The sequence below is a fragment of the Colias croceus genome, chromosome 2, assembly GCF_905220415.1.
Source record: "Colias croceus chromosome 2, ilColCroc2.1".
In the NCBI taxonomy this organism is placed as follows: Eukaryota; Metazoa; Arthropoda; class Insecta; order Lepidoptera; family Pieridae; genus Colias; species Colias croceus.
Window position 1 is genome coordinate 5,226,559 of NC_059538.1, and position 24,470 is coordinate 5,251,028.

Below are 24,470 nucleotides of genomic sequence, written 5' to 3' on the forward strand. Positions count from 1 at the left end.
CATAGTTTCAAAACTTCGCATCTGCATTTTTGCGTACCCCAAATAATCAATGAAAGATCTTTTAAAATTTTGATGTATTCATATAAAAATGGTCTGTAATTTTTTTAATAATGGATAATTGGGGTTTGAGTCTAGACGTGCGCGCTAGTACCACTAGTAGCTAAAAAGTAGTAAACAAAACCTTGTATCCACTTGAGCGGCTCGGCCAAATGAGCTTATGAGCCGCTCATTCGCCTGAGCATGCTCAAGTGGATGGCATAAGAGATATATTTTTCAATTTAATTGTCCAATATACAACATCATCCATCGGCCACACGGCGCTAAGACATCGTGCCTCAGTTGAAGACAATTTTTGAAAGTATTAAAACTCCCAAAGAACAAACCTGACCAAAAATACGATAAATCTGTATCACTGTGGTTAGCCGGTAGCCCAATAAATAAGCGGTGATATATTTTTATAACATAGGGCTTTGTTGAAAACTTACCTAATAGGATTTTATTCCTAATAATCCGTTAATTTAAAAAAGTTATAGGTAAGATGCCTAGTAGGTAGGTAATGCGGTTACTTAAATCACTGTCATTAATGATTCGTCGAGTGCAACGATGACCTACTATGATCGCTAATGGCATGATCATTATTATCTCGACCTCGTTCCACGTTTCGGTGGAACATATCATATCACGTGTGAAATGTGAACCATACAGCGAATGTCTCTATATGCATGATATAGCGGTCCTTCGCGATTAGACATGACATTCCTAAATGTGCGTAGAAATAACTTGAAGCATACGAAATACTTTAACGACGTCATGCACGCATGTAGTTGAATATATTTTAAACTGTACCTACATATCTAGACCATACCTACTTATGAAACAAATGTGATAAAAAGTTTCCAAAAAGTAGTGGTACATAATATAGTATAATTTATTGTCCAGGAGATACATGTTTTAATAGGTAAGCATCATTAAAATTCGACGGTTATCATTAGTGTTCCTCATTTCGATATATTCTAAAGGTACTATGAAAGGGATTAAGAAAAAGAAGATAAAGCGATAATAAAAGTTTAATTACCTAATACGCAATTTACCGTTGTTAAGTTTTAACAATCAGCCTTTTAAAGCTAATAGCTTTCGCTATACATAGTGTATAGAAGAGTGAAGTACGAGTAAGATCTTGTCAAAATCTGTAAAAAAGCTCAAGTAATTCATTTTAGTATTCAGTTAGTATAATAAAGTAAATTTGCCATTGAAAAAGGTCAAACGTATACAAGCGATATTTTATTTAAAACTTACCGCTGAATAAGTAACAAGGGAAATGTTAGTAAAATTCAAAGCAGTAAACGCAATTGGTTTTTGTGCTCTGGAATAGTAACATTTAATTAAATGGGAGCTATAAGCCACATCAGTAATAGTTCTGTATAATTATTGGTGGCGATGATATTAAAAAGTTAAAATACGTTTAAAGAAGGGGATAATGTTATTATTACCTCTGTATTAGAAAAGCTAAACTGCGTCTGCATCGAGGACTTAGTTTATACCATTTGCTGTTGTATGCTGCTTCAGCCACATTTGCGTTCTAAAAAGGATTTAATGATGCATTGTATTCATTAATGCTATTAAAATTCCCGTATCGTCTGTTTAACCAGTTTCTTACCGCGTGTATAATATCTTCTCCATACCAACATATTACTCCTATTTGTATAAGAGATGCGCCGAGAAATAACTTGTTACTCATTCCCATTAATGGTTCCAATAACTGTAAAAGTATTAAGTGATCATTAAAATAAATTGTATACTAGTTCATAGATTAGATATATATTTAGCACAGATACATACGACAACAACAAAAACGACGCAGCAAATATTTACAGAGCTCAATAAAATGTTAATAAGATTAACGAGAGAAAATGCGTCCTCCAAGTCATTACAATACCTGAAAAATGCATGATCATTATTTAATTTACAAGTAACTATAAATATTTTATGTAACAAAAACAATAATTAAATTCGTATATTTTTATTGGTGGAATTTGAGATAGAGATGGGCTTTATTTTTTGATGACAAATAAGGGCGATAAAACCATAGAAATATACCATAAAAACAAGAACAAGATAAAAACCTTTTATGTATTAGAATAATTATATAGAAAAACTCAACAAAAAGTATGAGTAAGATAGTTTTTGAAATCACCTGATTAATCTTTGATGCAGTTTAACACATTCTGTAATTTCTTGATAATCTTCATCATCCCTTTTCTTATTTTCTCCCAACACTCTTAGGCGATTTTGCAGAAGTTTTAATAAAAGCACAATATGGCTTGCCATTCCAGAGAATAATAGATCGGAGCATATCATTACCCATACGCATGATTGACCTATAAACATATACATACCTATTAATTTTATCGAAATTTTAATCATCATCATCATCTGAGGCTCTACAGCCACGAGTGGACCTTGGCCGGGTCCAGTATTTTCAAAATTTTAATACATACTGTATATTTTCAATATTTACAATTATAAACTTACTTATTTAGTCTTTCTCTTAAATTATAATATGTACAACTTAGTTACCTTCCGAAAGGACAATTTTATTTAAATTCTTTTTTTAATTTTTGAGTGTTCTAGAATACTCACCTGAAAATATTTCAAAGATGTACACAATTACATGTATCCATGTTTGACTGTAAATATTGAAAGGATACCAAGATTTCCAAACCGTGCGGATTTTATAACTGTGCCCACGCAAATTGTTGTAAAGGTAGAGTCCTATTGGAGTTATAATGTAAAACCACACACCAGATACATTTAATCCAAAGAACCCTAAAAGAAAAGCTCATCGTATGTCAATAATCATATTATTTCACGTTATATGGATTACGATGGATTAGTATTAATCATTAAGTAATAACTACACTAAATTGCGCATGTTTTCATTTTAAATAAGAATTGATAGAAAAGATAAATTATCAAATTAAAAAGTACTTACAGCTATGCATAAGCCGTAAAGCATTCAAACTTTTTTGCTTAATATTTTCAGCTTCTTTATCAATAGGCGGCACTGGCCAGATTGAGGTCAGGTCATCCAATAATTGTGCAAATACGTTTCTTTTAAAATTTAGAACAGCAAACTTAGATATACCTTAACAAAGTAAGAAATTGATAATTGATGATTATTTTTCAATTTACTTCTTTCTTTTTTGAACTAAATTGTTCTATAAATCTTTTAAAGCTTATTAGGCACGCTAGCACGTTCGATAACAATCAATTTGATGAATACATTATTATATATATGATCAAATGTTTAATTTAAAGGCAATTTTTTTATTAATTCGTTACGTATGATTATATCTTACTTAGTATACCATAGCCGACAGTATGTATCAGAGGAACGACATCTTCAACACGCGGAGAGTTCGCCGAGGTAACACAAAGAAACGTTACTTCACTGAAAACGTGTATTCCTACCCCGAAAATAGTTGTCACGAACGTTAATCTCTGAAGAAATAATGAAGTTGGTGTTTTAGGTGTATTTAAAGAGAATCCAATAAGACGCATACAAAATGCGCTAAGTTTCAAAGATTCTTTTATTTCGCGCTTAGCTATTTCTTGATTCGATTCAATCATTTTTACCAAAGCAAAATTCTACAAGTCGATATGTGGTGTATATTTTGTTCAGCAGTTCAGTTTCATTGATATTAATTTTCCAGTTTTGCCTTTTATAGTTTTTAGCGCAAAATTGTCGTAGAGTAAAAAGTTAAAGAATTATTAATTTATTTTTCTTGATTGATAGATTGGTGACACCTTCATTGCTAGAAAAGCTTCAGCAATTCTTTCTTTCCGCTTTCATTCATCATTTAAAAGTACAGGGTAGTACAATAAAACATAATATATTCCATTAAAACTTTATTATGCAATAAATACGTATAAGTTTACATATTGAAAGTAGGTAGGTATGCAGACTTGTAGAGATGCTCTCTCTGGTCCAGTTTAGTTCAATTTTCACTATAAAGTGTGTAAAGAAGAGCGAAGTAGGAGTAAGATCTTGTTAAAATCTGAAATTAAGCATAATTTCTTTAAGTACATATTTGCGTTTATCTAAACATTATGTGCATTAAAAAAGATTATAAATTTACCCCGGTATACGTAACCAACGAAATATTTGTGAAGTTCATAGCGGTGAATGAAATTGGTTTCTGGGCTCTGTAATTTAATATTATATTTAAGAAAGTAAATTCTAATTGTAATTATTATCGGCCAGAACTAGAGAAATAGTACCTTTGTAGGAGGAAATATAAAGCACGCCTGCATCGTGGACTCATGTTGTACCAGTCGCTGTCGTATGCTGCTGCAGCAATGTTTGCATTCTGGAATTTAATATTATTGTGTTAATTTAATTGCAATAGATATAATTTTTGTTAGCTTTTAATTATACGGTTTGAAGTTTGTTCAAAAAATATATATTCTTTCAATATTATGTTATTTAGGTACAAGCTTAATAACGATAGCGATCTAAAAATAACTATAAAATTAAAATTTATGATTACATACAGCATGAATAATGTCCTGCCCATACCAGCATAGTATGCCTATTTGGATTAACGCTGAACCAAGAAACAGCTTATTGCTTATTGCCACCATAGGTTCTAAGAGCTAAAACAAGGAACGAAGTACAAATATTAAAAAATAAATTATCTTGCAAGGAGAAGTTAACGTTTTTAAGGCTAGAAATACTTACGACGATAACAAAAACAACGCAGCATATGTTCACTGAGCTTAGTACAATGTTCACTAAATTTGCAAAGGAAAAAGCTTCTCCGATATCTTTACAATATCTGAAATAATTAACGTTGTATTCAGTCACCATAATGTTAAAAAAAAATTTACTTAACTTATTTTACCTGATGAGGCGTTGATGAAGTTTTATGCAATTGATAATATTATGATAACATTCATCTTCTGTCTTATCAGAGACTGAAAGAGATTTCAGTTGTCCTTGAAGAATACGAAGAAGAAGAACAATATGACTTGCCATACCAGAGAATAGTAAATCTGTGCAAATCATAACCCACACACAAGTTTGTCCTAAAATACGTGCCACAAAATATTAATGTAAGTGGTTTCAATACATGTTTAGAATTTCAATAATAGGACAGCCTTCAAGATAAATATGTAACACCTACACATGTAATGGCCCAGGTTAATGGCTTTTTATCTCTATCAATACATTTTGTAACAATGTATGCTGGCATACATGGATACTTACCAGCTATTATTTCAAAAATATACACAAATACGTGAGCAACAGGTTGTGTCTTATCGAACGGGTACCATGATGCCCAAATAAAACCCAAACGAGCATGATCACCGCGAGCAATTTGATATAAATAAATACCCATTGGGGTCAAATTATAAAACCATACTCCAGATATATTTACTGCGAAGTACCCTGTAATATTATTAAAATATTTTTAAAAATTTATGTTAAAATGATTGCCACTGTATGAAAATTTGCGATAGGAATCAGAGACAACTGTGCATCGTTGCTTTCCGACTGTTGTTGCATACTTACATACGGTGGTAGGTACAGCTTTTATATGATCAGTTCTTTTTGTTTCACATCAGGGTGTTTGAGTCAGCTGGTAAATTGTTATTACTTAACTGAATAGATAATACTTACAGCGATGAACAAGTCGTAGTGCTTTCAGGCTCTGATTTTTTATACTATAAGCTTCGTCATCTAAAGGAGCCACTGGCCATATGACAGTGAGTTCACCCAAAAGTTGTTTGAAAACTCTTTTTTTGTACCATAACACAAAAACCTTTGATACACCTGTAAAAAAAAGATCAATTTAATCAAAGATAAATCGTTTGTGAAAATAGGTGTAATTTTTAAAATATATTGTGTAGTCATAAGACGATAACTCACTCAATATCCCATAACCTAATGTATGGAATAAAGGAACAACATCCTCAACACGAGGCGAATTTGCAAAAGTTACCACGATAAATGCAATCTCACTAAATCCATGGCTACAAATAACAAGAATAGAAGCGAGAAACCATAATTTCTGAAGAAGACGTGCGATTCTGTGTTTTGGTTCATCAAATGAGAAGCCAATATAACGCATGCAGAAAAAACTAAGATTCAACGATCTGTCAATTTCCTGCTTAGCTTTTTCTTGCGATATTTCCATAATTGACTTCGAGAAATACCCTAATAGTATGAAACAGTATAAGCTTTAAAGACTTCTATCGTAAATGGTTTTGAGTTTTGATCATACAATATAAGAGTATTTAAAATTACATTAAATTTTATCAAGTAAGTACCTGTTAAAACAAATTTCTAACAAATTGTACAAAGTACTCTATCATCAAACAGTAAAGTGGTAAAAGTAGGTGTATCTCGAGAATGCCTAATGGCTAAAGTTTAGTATGCAAATGACTAGGAGTGATTGACTGGACTCCGCCTCTATATTATGAGTTTATTTAACCTACACTACTAAATGAGGGTACAAGTATAGACACTCTACAAATTAAGTTGTATTGCTCATTACAAATACTCATGACTCTATTTCAGAATAAAAAACTCGTATACACGGCTACTTAAATCCATTTAACAGCCTGTAAGATGTGGTTAACCACGAGGTTAATTCATTAAATATTTGTCACTTTATTGAACCATTCGGGTTAAAGACTTATATACCTACGCATTAAAGTTATTTAAGAATTTCCCGCTAGTAATCACGGTGTTTCGGCAAATTTAGCACGCAATCCGCGGTCCGTGGTAAGCTTTACAGTTGCCACCGTTACGCGACGATTAAGCGGCATGCGCTTTTCTTATTTGTACCACCTAGTACTTATCACGTGTCATCTGAATTATAATATCAGAAAGTTATCACAATTTTGCTTTATTTTATTTCCAATATTGAATGCCAGTCAATGATTTATCTTGACATGGTTTTAATTAAACACTGCGGTACAATAATCTATTGAAAACGTTCAGTTGAAATCAATTAATGAAATGTATAAAAGATATAAAGCATAGATATTAGATACGTGTTTCAATTACATCTTTTTTTCTAACCGCACCGATTGTAATTAAACTATTTATTCGTTACAATTAGTACGTCAAAAGTCGGTTAAGTGTATCAGATGTGCAAGTCAATGCAAAACAAAATTAATAATAATCGATCTCTCCAAGTAAAAGTGCTGTCTGTGTATTACCACTGTTTGGGCTCTCGACCCAGATCGAAGCAAGAACGCAATTCGAGCAAAACTATTCAACGCAAAATAAAAGCTGTGAAAATGATGTGAAATGGATAGGCGCTTCGAGGTTTCAAGATTGAATCATGATTTATTATTGTGCTGAACAAATACTAATGGTACAATTTTTCATAAATAATAGGGAATATTTCTGAATGTAAAGGAATTTCTCACATTTGTGTTATACGTCATAATTTACAGTATGGATATTATGTATTATCATACCGTTTACTTTATCAATTGAATTCACAGAGTTATCATTAGGTAGAGCAAAGGTATCTCACGGTGATTAATTAAGTTGCATAAATAGCGATCGGCAGCGATTGCTGAGAATGTACTACGAGCTTATATTTATTGATATTTTTCGATTTAAACTATTAACCTACATAACGATTTCAATTGGATGCAAATATATCTAAAGGCTGTGAAATTAATAATTAATTATTTAAGTCTTTTTCAAGAATTTATTTCCTACATAATAATAAGTATTTATCTTTAACATAATAACCCATATTATTTGAAGACGAGAGATAAATGTATCATTAAAAAGCAATTTATAACTTTCTTTAATCATGCAGATGTGCAAATAAAAAATCCACGTATGTCTATCGTCTCTTTTTTAAGTTAAACGTTAGATTAATCAAAAGTAATTGCAAGTTCTAATTCTTGACTTTCTAGGCGTTATAAGAATCATGCCAAAGTGCATTTAAAGGAAAGCAATATCATTCGCTCATATTAGCTAATATCTATTTTTTAATTAAAAAATATATGTTATTTCAAGAAGAAGACGTATAATCTTTTTATTTATAGATACTCTTTTATATTATCATCAAACAATTTGTAGCATTTGCTGAGGAAATTGATATTGAATTGTTTTACTCGTTCTTCAGTAACACTGTGGTATCATTATTTCCATTTCGTTATTGTTTTATTTTGGCCTCCGGAGATGTACTGACACTCATTACCTTTGTTGTAACAACTACTTGTTCTTTTATTTCCTACATTAAGCCGAGAGTGAATTAGTTGTCTGAATGTTAATCATTTAAATGTAATTGAATCTTGGTTAAATAGAATAAATAGAAATTATTGAGTACATAGCAATTTTTAGTTTCGTCTCAGTGACACTGCGAATTATATGAATCGACATATTAACTTTCACTGCTGTATCAACGTGCTCTTGGCCTTAAATCGTCTTTCGGAAACCGCAGGAAGTGAGATTAAAAACGCACTCGGAGCAACTTTTCATCACGTTTCATATTGTTTTTTTTTGTTTTTTAATTAAAGAATATAATATTTCATTTAATTTTAAGTAACAAGGCGTGTAAAATGTTAGTATATTCTATAAGTTACTACTTATAACTTTATAAGAAGCCTACATCGCGCTTAATGTTATTGTCAGTAAGTAGTTAAAAAAGAGACTTAGTAGCAGGAAATCTCAGGAAATACTGATAGTGTTTACCATTTTTTATAGCATTTATGTGCAATTTTTAAAAAGTTTAGATCGTGACAGCACGATCGATTTTTTCTGCCTTTGCGTCGTTTTAAGAATAAGTAAAATGAAAATTCACTATAATAGATTTGTCATTGCAATAGTATTTATTCACGTCGTGTGATAAAAGGTTAAAAAAAAACTACAACAATATCAATGACAATATTTGATAGAAAGAAAGAAACATTTATTTGAAGGGAAAGCCCAAAACACACTAACAAAACAAAAATTTCATATAATTTCTATCAAGTAAGGGACATAAATGACGTTTATATCTAATAATAATTATTATTTTAAAAATTAAGTATGCTAGAGTACTGCACTTCTAATAATAATTAAAAATAAGAGTCCTCGTAAGATGTGACTTTTTCCAGAATGGCATTTTGTCCAAAACTGGTGTGTTCGTTGGACTAAAATTTTTTATAGCATTATCCCATATAAAAAGGGGTCTATGAATCCAACTTTTTTTCTAATTGGAGGCATCGAACCCACATACTCTAGCTCATGATAGGATCGCTATTTGCCATTCTCTGCACTAATTGGACGGTTATATTCTTATAGGATTCCAATAGCATTAAAGACGTTTTCATCGATGGATGATGACTCAAAAATAATGCAATTATTCGAACAAGATATCGACTGTTAAATATAATTTTGCTGCAGCGACTACTTAATCATCTCAGACTATTAGTATATGTATTTAGTTTTGAATATCTTCCTAAACGAGTTACAAAAGCTGCATGGATTTTTATAAAGTTATAAATTGATTAAATTAATATAATAAATATTAAATTGTTGTTAGATGATAGTCGGTCTTAAGTTCTTATAGAGGTTTACTCATAACTCTCATGTTTTTGTCTTAGACCTCTCTCAAGCTCTACAGTAAGTAAATAAATTGAAATGTTGTTTCAAACAAAAATAATTAGAAAACAACAAATACCATAAGACTATTTTCAAATAAATATTATGAACTTACTTACTTATATTTTTTTTTTCAAAACATTTTTTCGTTATGCAAATTTATTTACTGTAAATCCTTTTTAGAAATTTGATTCGATTGAATTTAGAATCATAAAAAGTGACCCACGCGTGTAAAGTTCCTTTAGAGCATCACAAAATAAAGGCATATATGTGTATAACGACATAAAAAATCCCACGTATTCTTTTCTATTGCGGTAAAAATATTCTAAATATATTTTGATCAATCTGCTCTTTCCATTTTTTTTGACGAAGATCTGTGCACTGAAAAATTATATTTATTGAAGGTGTTCGAAGACATTCCCATATCAATCTGAAATAATCTGCACGACATATGAAGGTGTCTTTTTCTTTAAAACTCATTCATCACATGTTCATCTCCCTACTTAGCCCTAAATGATAATCTTATGTAAATTACATGTTTCTCTCGATATAAGATGTATGTAAATACTTGACTAGAATTCATAAACATGGACTATAGGGCTGTCTTGTCAAGAGTAATAACTTAATTAACTCTGCACCTTTTTTATTGATTGATGATTTATTATTTGCATATAAGCATATAATTATGTTACATTATTTTATTAATAATGTAAAGATTAAATGTCTTTACAAAATTTACACTGTACGTATTTTTTCGCAATTACTTAAATAATTGTTATCTGTTCGATTATTTGCAGTTTAACATAAAATAGAACTTTTGCATTTTTTTGGTAATATTAAATTACTCTTCTCTTCCTTTTTCTGGTTCGTTGATATAAAAATCATAATAACAACAACTAAAATGAACACAATATTTTAGAGACATAAGAATTGAAAGTATCATGCAACTTTTCTGAGATTTTCTAGGATTCTTATGTAGAGATTTCGTGTGTAGAGTTTGGACACAAAGTTTTTTTCAGGAATGGGAATTGCAAAGCTAATATGTTAAACTGTAATAAATAATTCAAATGTAAGTTATCTATTTTTCATGATTCATTTGTAATGTAGAACATATATAGATAGATTTTAAGGAATGCTAATATAATATAAGAACTAGACAGCCTTAGTTCCACAAAACTCTATGCCAGTCCCAAAAGTTTAGTTCAAACCATATACATATCTGGTGATGGTAAAGTCTGACTCTTATCCTTAACAACGAATTGGTAAGCGTTAAAGTCACTTCAGAGAAATAAACCCTGAATCTATTAAGATTTTTTTTTCATAAGTTGATTTATGTTTTAATTATCAGATTACTAAGCACATTTAAAAAGGAACTAAGTCCAGAAAGACTATTCACTAATGTTCACACTCCGTAGGGTGTCTTTGAAACTTATAGTTTCATTTGCGTCAACGGAAAAGGGTTGGCAGAGAGGGCACTGCGTCTGAGTGCTAGGGACGATATTTGTGTGGCTCAAGCGCCGATAGGAGTCCGTTATTCGGCGTCAGGTTACGGTCACGTCTATATAAGACGGCGGCGTCTTCTTCACCATTTCATTCCGTTTGAGACGCTTAGGCTGCGTGCCCCCGTGTCTGCGCGCGCCCGTCTCTGTAGTGCCGAACTTTCAAGCTCTCTCATCTCTTACATTCGGTCTTTAAGCTCGGTTTCTAGTGCTCGCTTCTAGTATCGCTGGGACACTGTTCAGTTACGTGTAATTATCTAAAATCATTCGAGGTGCTTCTTGGTGCAGCAATTATAGGTATGGCAAAAGCTTATTTTTATTTGTATTAATTAAAGGAACAAAAGAAATTAAAATTGTTTGCAAAATAGCAATTTATGGGATATACTATCATTCCAATTTTAATTTAGCTTTATATACATTTTTTTTTCAACTAACTACAATAAATAACTTTAAATGTTAGAAAAACATATACCAGATTGATGCCTAATAAATTCATGCAAAAATTGGATATACCTAATTAAAAATAATAACAAAGATAAGCTGTTCAAATTTTTACGTCAGGAAGTCTATGAACCTAATACAGTCTAAGCGTAATTAGATACGTAACTTAAAGGAAGGTGAAGAAGCGGTTAATCTACTTTTTTGATAGAAATACGTTGCCTGGTACCTAGGAGACCTTCTATTACGCGAATGGGGTTTTTCATAAACTTTATAGGTCTAGTCATCTGCTGCAATTTAATAAGATAATAAAATCCTCAAGACTGTTATTTCTAGTTATAATTTTAATGACTAGACAATATAATCCTGGATAACTAATGTTTTGCAAAAGTGGGCGGAGAAGAGAATGATATTCTAACAATACAATTTACATATTTGGATTGTATCATACATAGTTACAGTAAAAGTTCAGGCTAGGTCAGAACTATTCAATAAAGTGTAGGGCAAAGCAACTATTCGCACGATTGACCGTGTCTTTGTTGAGGTCTGGAGCGTACAAAGTGGTGCGCATTATTGGTACGAAGATGGTAAAATGATTACCGTCATTACCAGCGAATTACTGAGACGTTCCGTCCTTTACACCATTATATGCACTTGCGTGAGGTATTCCGCTCCGATTGATGATAAGCTGCTTTTTTGTTTCAAGTAATCATAGAAAATGGACCTGAAATTACTTCTGTAACACTCGCGGAAAAGTAAGAGCGGAAAAAGTAATTTTCCCAAGGTTCACTACATATAGTGAGGCCCTTTTCGATTATTATATGTATCCTAAATTGATTTTGACAGAAAATTATTGTATATCAAAGTTCATAAAGATGATATCGATAAAAAATAACAACTACTGAAAAGTTAAGTTTACCTCAGAGATTATAGTAATTGTACTCGTTGTTTAAATCTTGTAAAAGAGTTGTACAAGAGAACAACATAATGTTTTGTTTCTTTATTGGAATATGAAAGGATCTTGTTAGTGTGCATTCTAGTAAAGGCGAGTTATACCAATAATTATGTCGTTAAAATGTTATTTAAGGTAATGAGTATAAAAAAATCAAAATAGTAATTGGAGTTTAAGTCTTCTAAAGCGAGCGAGTCTAATTCTGGTTTGAAACTTGTTTGAGTGTGCTTATGCAGGATACTTATTTAATTTTTAATTGTCTGATGTAAGTGCCTTGAATAATAAATATTTTAATGTTCTATTTATGAGTTTGTTTAAAACATGTATTATGACAAAAATATTGTACATATTAATATTTAAAAAAAAATATTTACAACTGCAAAAATAGGTATAACATTCAGATATTCAAATAAGTAACCATTATAAAATCATTACTCGAATCAAACTAATGATGTCCATCGTTGGAAACCTGTGGGTTGTTACGAGGAGCTAATTCAAACATAAACAAAAACTGAGGCAATCATTGGCCTGAACAAATATGTGGTATATAGTGAGGTTCATGTAAAAAACATTACTATGATCATTATGATATGTGGGCGCATAACTTGTTGCTTTTTTGCGTCAAGTGCACGCGGCCTTGACCGCGAGCGCGCCGCCCAAATCATTCAATGCTCCACTTAGACATGTGTGTATTAAGTCATTATGAATAGACATACTCTATTTGGAGTATTTATGAATGAATTATTATAAAGCACGAATAATTTAACTGTCTTTTGATACGTTGCTTAGTTCCGATAGTAGTAAGTTCTCGATGGTTGACGATATTATTTGTAACGTGATTAAAATTTTAAACTAGTGAATCAACTAATATAAATAATATTAAAGGAAATGGTCTAGAGTTCGATGTTATTTAAACCGCATACTATAATTCTTTACAAATGCAGTGAGTCATATTGCAGGAACTGAATATATTAATAAATATATAAAAAGAAAGCTATTGATCTACAATTTAGACAAGCGTGAACTTGAATTATGTGAAAACATTGTTGAAATTCCTTAAATGATTTACGTTGAGGACAAAATGTGTGTCGGTGCAAGTACACTTTCACGTTTATTCATAACTTTAGTAGGTCGCGACGTAAAGATGTGGCCAGATTTGTCCGTGCTTTGAACGTAAGATGGACTATTATGAGTCTCTAAGCTTCCACTGCTAATTTTAAAATGTTAATTTTCTTTTCTAATTAAAATACTTAAAAACTGAAATGTTATAGGCGAAAGATATGATTAGTGATGTTCTTCATTTCTATGTCCTTTTTAAAGGACTATGTGACTGCATTTGTGGGGCAATCATGGCCGGTGGCATGTTTGATGGGTAAAATCGTAATAAGTATCTAATCTAGGGTTCTATGCTATATAAAAATAAAATTATCATAATAGGAAGCCAAGAAATAAGAAGAGTGATAAAGTTTCTGGATGGAAAATATTATACTATAAATAATATTATGATTATAGGATAATCACAAGAAAGTAAAGATAATAAAGTAGAGGTAATTCTTTATTTTTATTGTATCAAAGTTACTCTATTTTATTATCTTTATTAGTGCACATAAAAATTCCTTATTCTCTAATGATACATATATTTAAAAATCGTGTTTCTTAATCTTGATCAAAACTGTAAGTGAAAGTGTGTTTTTTGTCAATCTTTAAACCGTTAAGATTTTGACTAAGCTGGTAAAAAGATAAGATATTCATTGTCCGCCTTTTGATTTGCCTTTCCCTTTTCCTACTTCAGTTATCCTCTTTTTTGCGTCTGTCGGTTGCGTTTGGCACCGTTTTTACCTTCCCTTACTTCGATACGCTCCGTCGTGCTTTCATTAAATTTTATTTTTCTTGTAATAACACTGTCTTAGTTCCAATACCTGAGAGTATTTAGTTCATTAAAGTGCAACAATTATTTTATAGCTATAATAGTAGATATTATGTTAATATTTTTTATAAAAGAATTAGTAATTTAAAGCATGCTTCGTTATGATTAAATAATAAATGAATTGCCATCTCATTATTGACCATTAACATAAACGTGTAAAGTTTAGATGCTTTTACGATAATTAACCATAGCATAAACTCATAATTTAAATGAAAATTATGATTTACATATTGATAAAACGTGTGTTAATTTATGCATCGCATGGTTGCGACTTTAAATTGGTCAAGATTAATTAATTAAATTTGTTCGTATCATATTATATAGGATTTAAATTTTAAATGTAGGCTCAACACCATTAAAATCTTATAATTCATACGTACTTCAAGAATTCAGAAAATTTTTGAACGATAGATAATCTTTATTCTTAATACAAGAAAAATCAATCTCAATTATTAATTTTCAAACCATATTCGTGATTGTATTTCACGCCTGTTACGTTTCATTTGATAAGCACGCAAGGCGCCACTCCGATTTATTTTCCATTTCGCATGTCATACGACTAACATGGACCACTCTATCTTTGAAATATCGTTTTCATGATATTATAACAATATGTTGTTTGTTAAAGAACAACATTTTCTTCACACTTTATGAATTATGTAAATATCAAGAACGAAATTTACTTCGTACCCAGAATACTTTAGGGCAGGTAAATGTGTAATATTAGAAATCAGGTTTTAAAAAGTGCGTTGACTTTGAATGTTGTGTAGAAAAAAACATCCAACCTTTTAAACTGTATGGCTTGTTTGATGTTTTTTTTTTACCAAAACAAATGGAGTCATGATTAAGTAAAAGATAAAATTTAAATAGTCCTTTAGGATTACTTAAAATAATTGATTCCTTCATCCATCTATTTACTAAACACCCACTTAGAACCATGCATTACGACAGGTCTTGCGATGGTGTTATATATATTTTTTCTCAAAGCATTCCCAGTCACACGTAATACACCTGTCGTTATTACATCAACCCCGCGTTTTTCAACTTCCTTGCGTCTCAGTTCAAGTAACCTTCTTTTTGTACAAGTGATCCAAGGTATAAAAATTATTATATAAATACAATACAATAGCATACATTACTGGTACTAGTTACAGGTTACATGCACACTTGTAAATGTTCGTTAGTCAGAGAGAAAGATACCAATAGAACGAAATAGAAGTATTTAAAGGGAGAAAAAGAGCTTAACATTGCAAACATTGTAGTTTCACTTCTATCACGAGCACAGTGCTGCAGTGTGCATTGTTTCTCTATTTTTAACTTTTGTTGCTTTGAATGCTTACAATATGAAGAGGTTCTTATACTTTAGAATAATCGCGTTGCATTATAAACGGACACGTTCGTGCAATACCATTTACTCGCTATCAATTACAAGTTCTATCTCAGTAGATAATCGCAAAATCGAGATTTGTTATTTGATGTAACTGTACACGGGACGTGTAATGAGCCACGGCAAATTTCAAATAAAATCTGAAACATTACGGAATTATACGTCGCTCGTGGGTACTGGGTCGGCTCGGCAGAGAGGGCACTGGGTCGGGGGAAAGTAGTGGGGCCTACGCGTACGGTGCATACCGCAATTACAAGCACGTACAATATGTTGCTCTTGGATTTAGAAAACGCTATTAACACCACCGCACCACCGTCCAACCGAGAGAAAACATCGAAACCATTTTGGGCTTCTATTGTTCTCCTGTTCATGAGTTATTCAAATTTATGCATATTTTCTTAATGATGTGAAAACGACCTAAGGTACTACATACATAATGCATAAAACAGTAAATTCTTTTCGGATGATCTGACTGCTTCCGTCGGTCAATCCCAACGGAAGAAAACTAATGAAAACAAGTCTGATGCTACCAGCACAGCACCTCCTAGTTCGTTAAAGATTTCGTTAAGTAAAGCAGATATCTATTTTCTCCTTAAGCCACATTGGGACATGGGAATAAACTTTTTAGTTTTTCACCTCTAGTGAGTCTTTTATTGATTACCATTTAAAATTTCAATATTACTCATAAAATAAAACTCATTGAGCTCATAAAAATTAGTCATGTATTGTCTGCGGTCATCTTTTTCTCGTATGCAAATATATCTAAGATTCTTTATCTATGTTGTCTATTTTTGTTGTAATCGAGACGATCGTGTTCTAAAGGAAATGTGACGGCACGATTGCTGCACGCAGTGACGCGTAGCGAGGCTTGAGAATGGTGTCGGTGGTCTGTGGTGTCGGTGGTGTCCCCAGTCTTCAGTGCGAATGTTGCAGTCTTACATGGACCTAGAGCATGACCATCTTGACCGACACGCTCTCCTCCGATCACTGAGCGTACCCACGAGAAAGTTCCTATGTCAAAACGTTTGTAATCATAACCTTTCATGTTTCATGTCAAATAATCGATTTTTCGATGCTATTCATTGAAATAGATCGAGTGAAAGTGATTTTGGTGTATACACACGTACTTGATATAAGAAAGTTAAACAAACTGTCCATCACAATGTTTTGCTTCATAATAAAAATCAGTTCTTTTTTAATTCATGACACGACTCGTGCTCATGTCGGTTTATAATAAATGAGTTCTATGCGAGATAAAACAAATTTTAGTAGACTATATTAATGATGTTTATTCATGTGTAAAATTCCTTCGACACGGCTCGTAATTGATGGCTGCTAGCCGGTAGCAGATTTTTCATATTACACATGTTATGTAATTGTATATGTCTAGTTCTGTTCACGTTGCTTATCTTCATCGAATAGTCAGCGGACCTTACTATTTGAATATTTTTTATTTTTATTGATAGAGGCAGTAGATAAAACAGATGCGTGTACTAAATTTGTTTTTTAATAGACATTAAAAAACAAATTTAGACAACGATGAACAGTAATTAATAATAAATAGTAATAATAAATAATCCAACGACTCAGAGTATTAATGTAGCTTCCCACGTTTAATTAACAGAGTATGTAAGACAACTTCTAAACAAATTCCAACTGAAAGCATTCATGAGAAATAATCTTGTGTGAAGCTATGGTAAATGGGTAGGTCTTGTTTATAAGTCTATTTTTGTTCTAATAATATATATTATAAATAACATTAAAACGTCGTAGGATTCCTTTCAACATCTTTCTTGGGTGTTTTTATCCAGATCGCATAGCGACGCGTTTGTTCCTTGTAATCTGAAACTTGCCGTGCGGTCGCAGCGACCGCATAAACTTTTTATCTTAGATCTGTGAAGTGGACCGAGTATATCTGGGATTAGATATTATTATATGGAATGCTTTAATAAGCGCATCAAAATATTATTCCAGAAAATTAAGATAAGGAATGGAATGTCATAACAAACACATGAAAACAGAACAAATCTTTTTTTTAGGAACAGTTCCATTTATGACATAGCTTTTTACGGCCTTGAATTATTATTATTATCAAGAGCGCTTCTAACTGAGATTAATGAATCGAGAGGCGAATAAGAAACCGCAATTTCTTGCCATAGATACTAGTTACATAATAATTGTAGCGTCGTGCGCCGCGGTCACTGACCCATTCCAGCCTGCACCAGGTTCCTCCTGGTTACAGAGACATTATTATCCATTCTGTCAACGATCGCGGTTTGTTACGATTTATTCTTTTTTTTTGCGATATAATGTCACACTATGTATCAATTTACAATTTAATCGTTATCACACTATTTCACAGAGTTTTATAGAAACTTTTCGCATGAAATTTACTTTGGTCTTTGTACGTAAATGTCATATTTTTATTTATTAACACACGCATCTCTTTATAGTTGTTTAGTTACAGACGTCGTGCAGAATGAGAATGATGTATAATTGTAACACAAAAAGTTGATCTGTAGTTGAAATTCTACACAATAAACCCAAGAAAGAGGTCATACAGTTATAGGCGACAAAAGATTAAGACGTTTCCAGTGAGAAAATCATAACAATGCACTTCCATTCAAGTATTTCTCAGCATCTTAGCAAGCATTAGTGCTGTGAAATTGTTCAGCATTCATGTCGAATTATGTCCAGAGGAAAGACTCAGCAAAAAAAGCTCGTCCAGTCATCACGTGATCACGCTCAATGCGATTATTTTACAAACACTGGGTAATCGACATTACCCTCTTTTCCTAAGAAAGTTCAGCGCAGCCACTTTCTATCAATACTTTGAAACCATCTCGGTGAAAATTGTTAGAACCTCATCAAGTGCTAGAAGGTTAATAAAGTCACTTTTATTATCTACACAACATAGTTAATAGATAAATAATAATCATTATAATTTATAGAAAGTAAAAGAGAAGTAGGTTATATATATATACATTGAACAGCAAAGACAATAACACAAGTGCAGTATACAGTATAAAGTTTATGTCTTATAAAAGACATCAACGCTCTCTCTGTTATTCCACACTCGCTATAAATATTAAAATAATATAATCCATTACTTACAAATGGAACAAATAAATTGAAATTGATTTTATTTCCGAGCCGTACGCAATTCAAAATTAAATTACTCTAATCATTGTGTCCACTAATTTGCAATTAGAGGCGTAAAATTCGATTTAATAGCGTGTCGAAGTACGTCCGTTTGTCAGATCTTCGCGAAACGAAAATAACGGACCGTTACATCGTCACATTCAGTGTTACTTTTATTTGTTAGTTGATAATACTAAGTAGCCCATCATGATTACACACAAACGTTTTAATGAGTTCATCTCGATAATTTAACCAAAACCATAAGAATTTTTTTACTTAATCTGATCCGGCCTTCAAAAATGTGTTTTCGTAAACGTTATCATGATGCTAAAAATGTAATATTTTAACGTGCTATGAACCGTTAATGGAACGTGCTTTTGAAACATAAAATTAATCGTAATACACATACTAGTTTCAACATCATTCAAAGAAATGTTTGTAAAAGCTTTGTTGAAATGAAATTACGTAGAAGCAGTTTCCATAATTACCCACGTAATGATTATGCAGGATCGCTCAAGAGCGCAGTGGCATCATTCCCATGATGGTAATCTATTAGCGGATGAGATTGCCCATGTTTTCCACGTTTTAAATCAATGCAAATTATCCACTAGGAAATGATAGGAATACGCACATATTTGTATGTTTCGATTTTTCCTAATTTAACGTCAGTTGATATAAGATAGCCAACTATGCGTTGTTCCTTGGTTAAATCTTTTATTTAAATCGTTCTTATAAAAGAGTGGTCAGCGAAACTAGTCCAGCAAATATAGCTTATACGTAATTGACGTAATGGAAACAGGTTTGTATCAATTCATCTTTGAGTTCACACACTTGGACAAGATGATGAGATCAAGTTATGTGACGGTATGTTGTGGTAATATTGTCATATAATACTTTACAATTGCCTACCAGTTTTTATCTAGTGAAGTCAGACGTATGAATCGTTTTGTATTGCTTATCGATAACATTTCACATCCGGCTATACCGGCATCGGGATTTTGTTTGACTAACGTTACTTATTAATTTCATTTTATTAATATGTTTCTTATGCTAAGTAGTTGCAAGAAACGTTTCGGTTATTACGTCTAAGAGAAACATTTCCTAAACGTCTATTTTTTCTTTCTTTAAATGACTAATACGGTACCGTGGAATGTTAATTAAGCCTGTAAAGAGCTGACAATTGACGATATCAAGAAAGGTTTCTAACCGTGCAAAAAGGTGAGATACTTTTAATATTGTTCAAGTCACGATAGCGGTGTCAACGTTCTTTGAAACTGTAAGTTGAAGGTTTTCTCATGGAATCGATTTATTAAATAAAATTTCTAGGCTAAAAATAAACTATTTTTAACTTATTTTTTTATAGTTTACATCACAGCATGTTATAACATAACATTTATTAATTAAAATTTTAAAATATCTACATTTCCGAAAAAGCTCTTAACTTATAATTACGTACAATTCTTAAGATATAAAGTTATATTCAAAAGGTTCAACTGGAGGTCAATCAATTAATCTGTATGTAAATACAATTTCCATAATAGATTTGTTAAAAATATAAACGGTTATTAACAACCAGTTATATTGATTATAAGGTTCAAGCAAATATAACATCGATCAAACAGTAAATACTTTATAAGGAAATGGCAGTTATGTGTGTTTGTGTTACGCATCGCAGCGGCGCAGGGCTTCGTTCCCAAGCGTGGGCATTATACCAATTCTGAATGCTTTAAACCAATTCCCGTTCGCTAGTGGTTTTGATAATTTGTTCTACGGACCGTTATTCCACGAGTAGGCGCAGCTTTTGCTTAGATGCATTAAATAAAAAGCGGACAGTTTTAACGAGAATTAAAAGAAGTGTTATAGTTTTAGAAAGTCGTCTTTAGAGCCAGTTTTCATTAAAACGTACATTTGTAAAATATCTAGTGAATTTTCTTTGTATGCACAGCTTGATTCATTGTGCACTCGACGAGGTTGATAACCCACTTTCTTGTGCCTATGTAACCATTCAAGACAACAAACATTTACATTACATTTGTCTCAAAACGGAAAACCATTGCGCCGTTTCAAGATTCTACAACAGTTATTGTGACGATAAGAAAACGTCGAGCAGATAATTCAAATGAAAATTCTTCTCCTTTAAATTTTATCGCTGCTAAGAGATTAGGACGCATTGTAATATAAACGCGCAAACACAAGTAATAAATAAATAGTGAGATAGTCGTATTTGAGTTACAGTCATTTATGATATAGCCTAGATAAATGGCGGGATAGGAGGATCGCGGGAGCCTCAGGAGGAGCGGTCGGAATGTGCGCAAGGTCATTGCGCTCGGCGCGGTCATGCACATGCCGCTCCCTCCACACTGCAGCGGCTGGCCCCGCTTGCACCACCACCGAGTCTAGCGCGATCAGCCAAAGATAAAGGGAAGTGAGCACCAAACATCGATACTGTTTCGACGCAGCTCGTTTTATTTTCCCCCTATTCACCGGCACACGGCGCCGCCTCTGGCACTATTGTGCTTTCTAACGATATTTTCTCAAGTAATAACAAAAAGACCACGTCTCTCGACTTGTTTACGATCCTTGCTCCAGCGAGCATTTATCTCGAGCCATATGCGTCCCGTCGCGCTCTGCGATGTTAACCCGTCATTAGCTAGATAAGATTGATAGCGAATTGTCTGAAAGATGGCGAATCGGGTAAAACGAAACTGTTTTGCTAACCGTTATAATTTCTTAGAAATGATGAGAGAGTTAAGTTAAATTTTATACAACCGATTAAGGTATGTTATACTATTGTTGTGTTGGTCGTAAAGTTTCTACGATTAGACATGAATTTACGGCTGAATGTAAAATTACAGCCGCTTAAAGAGAGCTCACATTAAATTTAATGATTTATATGATACAATAAAAATGGAACACACACATTTTTAAAAAGAAAGTCATTGTCGCTGTATGAAATGTGTAAATACCCAAATTAAATCTTTATTGGTTGTTATAATTATTTTCTGGGCAACTACCGTTGAAGGAAAGTAGAAAGTAGAGCTTTATTGACTTAAGCACCAATGTAAACGTGATCCACTTCTAATTTGAGTTTAATGTTTGATTATCGTTGTGTTTGAGTCGATAGGTAAGTAAACGAGAAAATGAAAACTATTTATACCTACTAAAACTGAAAAGTGTATTTTTTATAATTTAGAAACATTTTTTAACCTTCGACTCTACTTAAAGACTTTAAGTTTTGTGAAATATGATATTTACATAAGCAAATGTATTGTTTATAACATAAACATTAAATTCCATTTAAAAGAGAGAAAAGCGAACTCGAAGCTGATTTATACGTCAGTGATACAAGCACGCTCGTGGCTTGTCTGTGAACTTTGCCCGCGACTTTTTGCCATGTCAGCCTTTGACTCTAAGCCGTGGTATGGCAAAATCGCTATCATTTTATGTCCACTGATACATAAACTTATGGTCATTTTTGCTGTCAGATCTTTCTAAAGGGTACATATATTATTATGAGAGAGTGCATGATTTTGCTTTCTGTTGAAGAAAGTCCGTATAATTACTTTGAATGAGTGCTTATAATTTATTATTCTTGGATATTAGCATTACGCTTCAGTTGACGAAGCGCACAAATGGGAATATTTCATTTTCATATTCTATTGTTTGTTTTATTAGAGTTTTCTCTATCGAATCTCATATTTGTTGGTCAATATGGTTGCATATATACATGACGATAAAAACGATTTATTTCTATATGAAGAAAAATTTAAACTGTAATTTCTTATTTTTCTTATTTATATTAAGTCAATTTAAGGAGCGAGATAATAATGTACTTACATTCATATAAATATACCATGATGGTCTCTAGTATGCTTAAATTTTTTATTTTAATATATTTAATAACCGTAATTGTTTTTCCAAAAATTCTGAAATAACGAACCCGTAAGAATAATTATATTTCAAATGGTGCTCTCAGAAAATATGATACCATGCGACTGAATTCTAGACTCGCAGATAATACACAAGAACCTGAGAGCAACCTGGCTATGTGTCGACTTAAAGAATGCGAAACCCTTGTCAAGTTGGCGGGACTAAAACAGTGGAACAATAAAACCATTGAATGTCTTGCATTTAAATTTATCCCTATATTCCAGCAGCTGGAGTGTTTTATATTGATAGCGAGGTCTAGTAAAATAAATACTTAGTGCCTTAAATGTTAATCTATTCTTTTGAATTCTGCACGGATTCAGCTCACCGTTTTTGTTTACTTGTAAGTTTTTACTCTACTTTATTCATACAGACCAAATTTATTGACGTGCATTGAAGGTGAATAGTTAATTCTTGTTCTTGCATTCATAAACCACGTGCATGTAATTCGAGGGCACGATAAGCGAGTAAACTCGTTGCAAGTGAAAAGAGTGACATAGATTAAATTCGCAGTCAACTGCAAACTTTCGCTTCATTTAAACCTTACTCCAAACAGGATCATAAACGTGAAAGGTGTAGTAAAAATTCTCATGCGTTTCGTAAATAATGCTTCACTTATAAGATAATTAGGTCAGGGGAGCAACCTGTCGACTCACACGCATTGTCTCGCGTCTCGTTCGGCGGTACCGTTACCGCGGTCAAGTTCGGCCCATTGTGACGCTCGAGCTCGCTACTTGACATTGAGTTTGTGACATATAGATTATCCAACGATAGCGCCTGTGCCGTCTTCCGATACCGTTCATTAACAGACCGTTATTGGTAAAAAGTTAACACCTTTCTTGTCACGCTTTTATGATTTTGCTGTATTGTCTAGTTTTAAATGTTTGGCAAATTTTCTTGATAAAAGAGATACGACTTGAAGTCGCTATCTTGCCGCGCCGCTAAGACAATAATACCATATATATTGATATCAATGGCATATATCTCAGGATTATTTATAAACATACATTAATCAAACTTGTTCCTATTTATCTTTCCTTTACATTTTATTACCTTCTGTATATTGCATGACATAAATCTCACCTAACTATGAAAATAATATTTGTGTGGAGTTTCTTGTTATTTCAAAACAGACATTATTATTTATTAACGTATGGCCAGGATAAGCATCTAGTAAGCTCGCTTGACCCCGTCGCGTCGTGTCGGTTTATATCAAAGATATAAGGCATCATATGTTTAAGCTGAGCGCACTTTGTTGTCTACGAAGGCTAAGTGACCTCTTAATGTTTATACACGGGCTCTATCTCGTAATGGCAGTACTGCACGGCATTAGAATATTCATTACAACTGTAAACATACGTTTTCTTCTCTTGAATACATAGTTGGTCACGGAAAGCTAAATTAAAGTGTAAGGTATGTTAGAACAATTCCTTTCATGGCACATTCCAAACCCGAGCATTTAAAGGCACATTTGACTCTAACGGAAATTTGAAATACTGTCGCGACCTTATCAGATGTAAATCTTCACGATGTTGTAATACCATGTATGTTAAGTTTACTGTAAAATTATTTGAACTTCA

The 24,470-nt window shown here is 32.4% G+C and overlaps 3 protein-coding genes across 3 annotated transcripts in view; 1 reads left to right on the top strand and 2 right to left on the bottom strand.

The window, feature by feature from the left end:
- Positions 1–1,124: 1,124 nt before the first annotated feature.
- LOC123703146 (odorant receptor 4-like) lies at positions 1,125–3,630 on the bottom strand. The gene is made up of 9 exons (XM_045651051.1): positions 3,360–3,630; positions 2,993–3,145; positions 2,641–2,826; positions 2,195–2,378; positions 1,840–1,936; positions 1,658–1,759; positions 1,491–1,579; positions 1,297–1,363; positions 1,125–1,187 (listed from the first exon to the last, which is right to left on the bottom strand). The coding sequence occupies exons 1-9, from the start codon at positions 3,628–3,630 to the stop codon at positions 1,125–1,127; spliced, it is 1,212 nt and encodes a 403-aa protein (XP_045507007.1).
- Positions 3,631–3,941: 311 nt separating this feature from the next.
- Positions 3,942–18,080, bottom strand: LOC123699917 (odorant receptor 4-like). The gene is made up of 9 exons (XM_045646969.1): positions 18,029–18,080; positions 5,684–5,836; positions 5,270–5,452; positions 4,905–5,088; positions 4,742–4,838; positions 4,555–4,656; positions 4,282–4,370; positions 4,140–4,206; positions 3,942–4,058 (listed from the first exon to the last, which is right to left on the bottom strand). The coding sequence occupies exons 1-9, from the start codon at positions 18,078–18,080 to the stop codon at positions 3,999–4,001; spliced, it is 987 nt and encodes a 328-aa protein (XP_045502925.1). The 3' UTR covers positions 3,942–3,998.
- LOC123702357 overlaps positions 11,214–24,470 on the top strand; it is a 36,296-nt gene continuing 23,039 nt past the window's right edge. The window contains exon 1 of the mRNA XM_045650096.1: positions 11,214–11,415. The gene's annotated coding sequence lies outside the window, so the exon portion shown is untranslated. The remainder of the gene's footprint in view (positions 11,416–24,470) is intronic.

Excerpts from the sequence above, each read along its gene's own strand:
- LOC123699917 (XM_045646969.1), bottom strand. The coding sequence starts at position 18,080 with ATGGATAATAATGTCTCTGTAACCAGGAGGAACCTGGTGCAGGCTGGA. Across the intron at positions 5,453-5,683 it reads ACTACGACTTGTTCATCGCT|GGTACTTCGCAGTAAATATA; the intron begins GTAAGTATTATC and ends ATAATATTACAG. Across the intron at positions 5,089-5,269 it reads TATTTTTGAAATAATAGCTG|GACAAACTTGTGTGTGGGTT; the intron begins GTAAGTATCCAT and ends CACGTATTTTAG.
- LOC123703146 (XM_045651051.1), bottom strand. The coding sequence starts at position 3,630 with ATGATTGAATCGAATCAAGAAATAGCTAAGCGCGAAATAAAAGAATCT. Across the intron at positions 2,827-2,992 it reads TTTACGGCTTATGCATAGCT|GGTTCTTTGGATTAAATGTA; the intron begins GTAAGTACTTTT and ends CTTTTCTTTTAG. Across the intron at positions 1,937-2,194 it reads CTGCATCAAAGATTAATCAG|GTATTGTAATGACTTGGAGG; the intron begins GTGATTTCAAAA and ends TGCATTTTTCAG.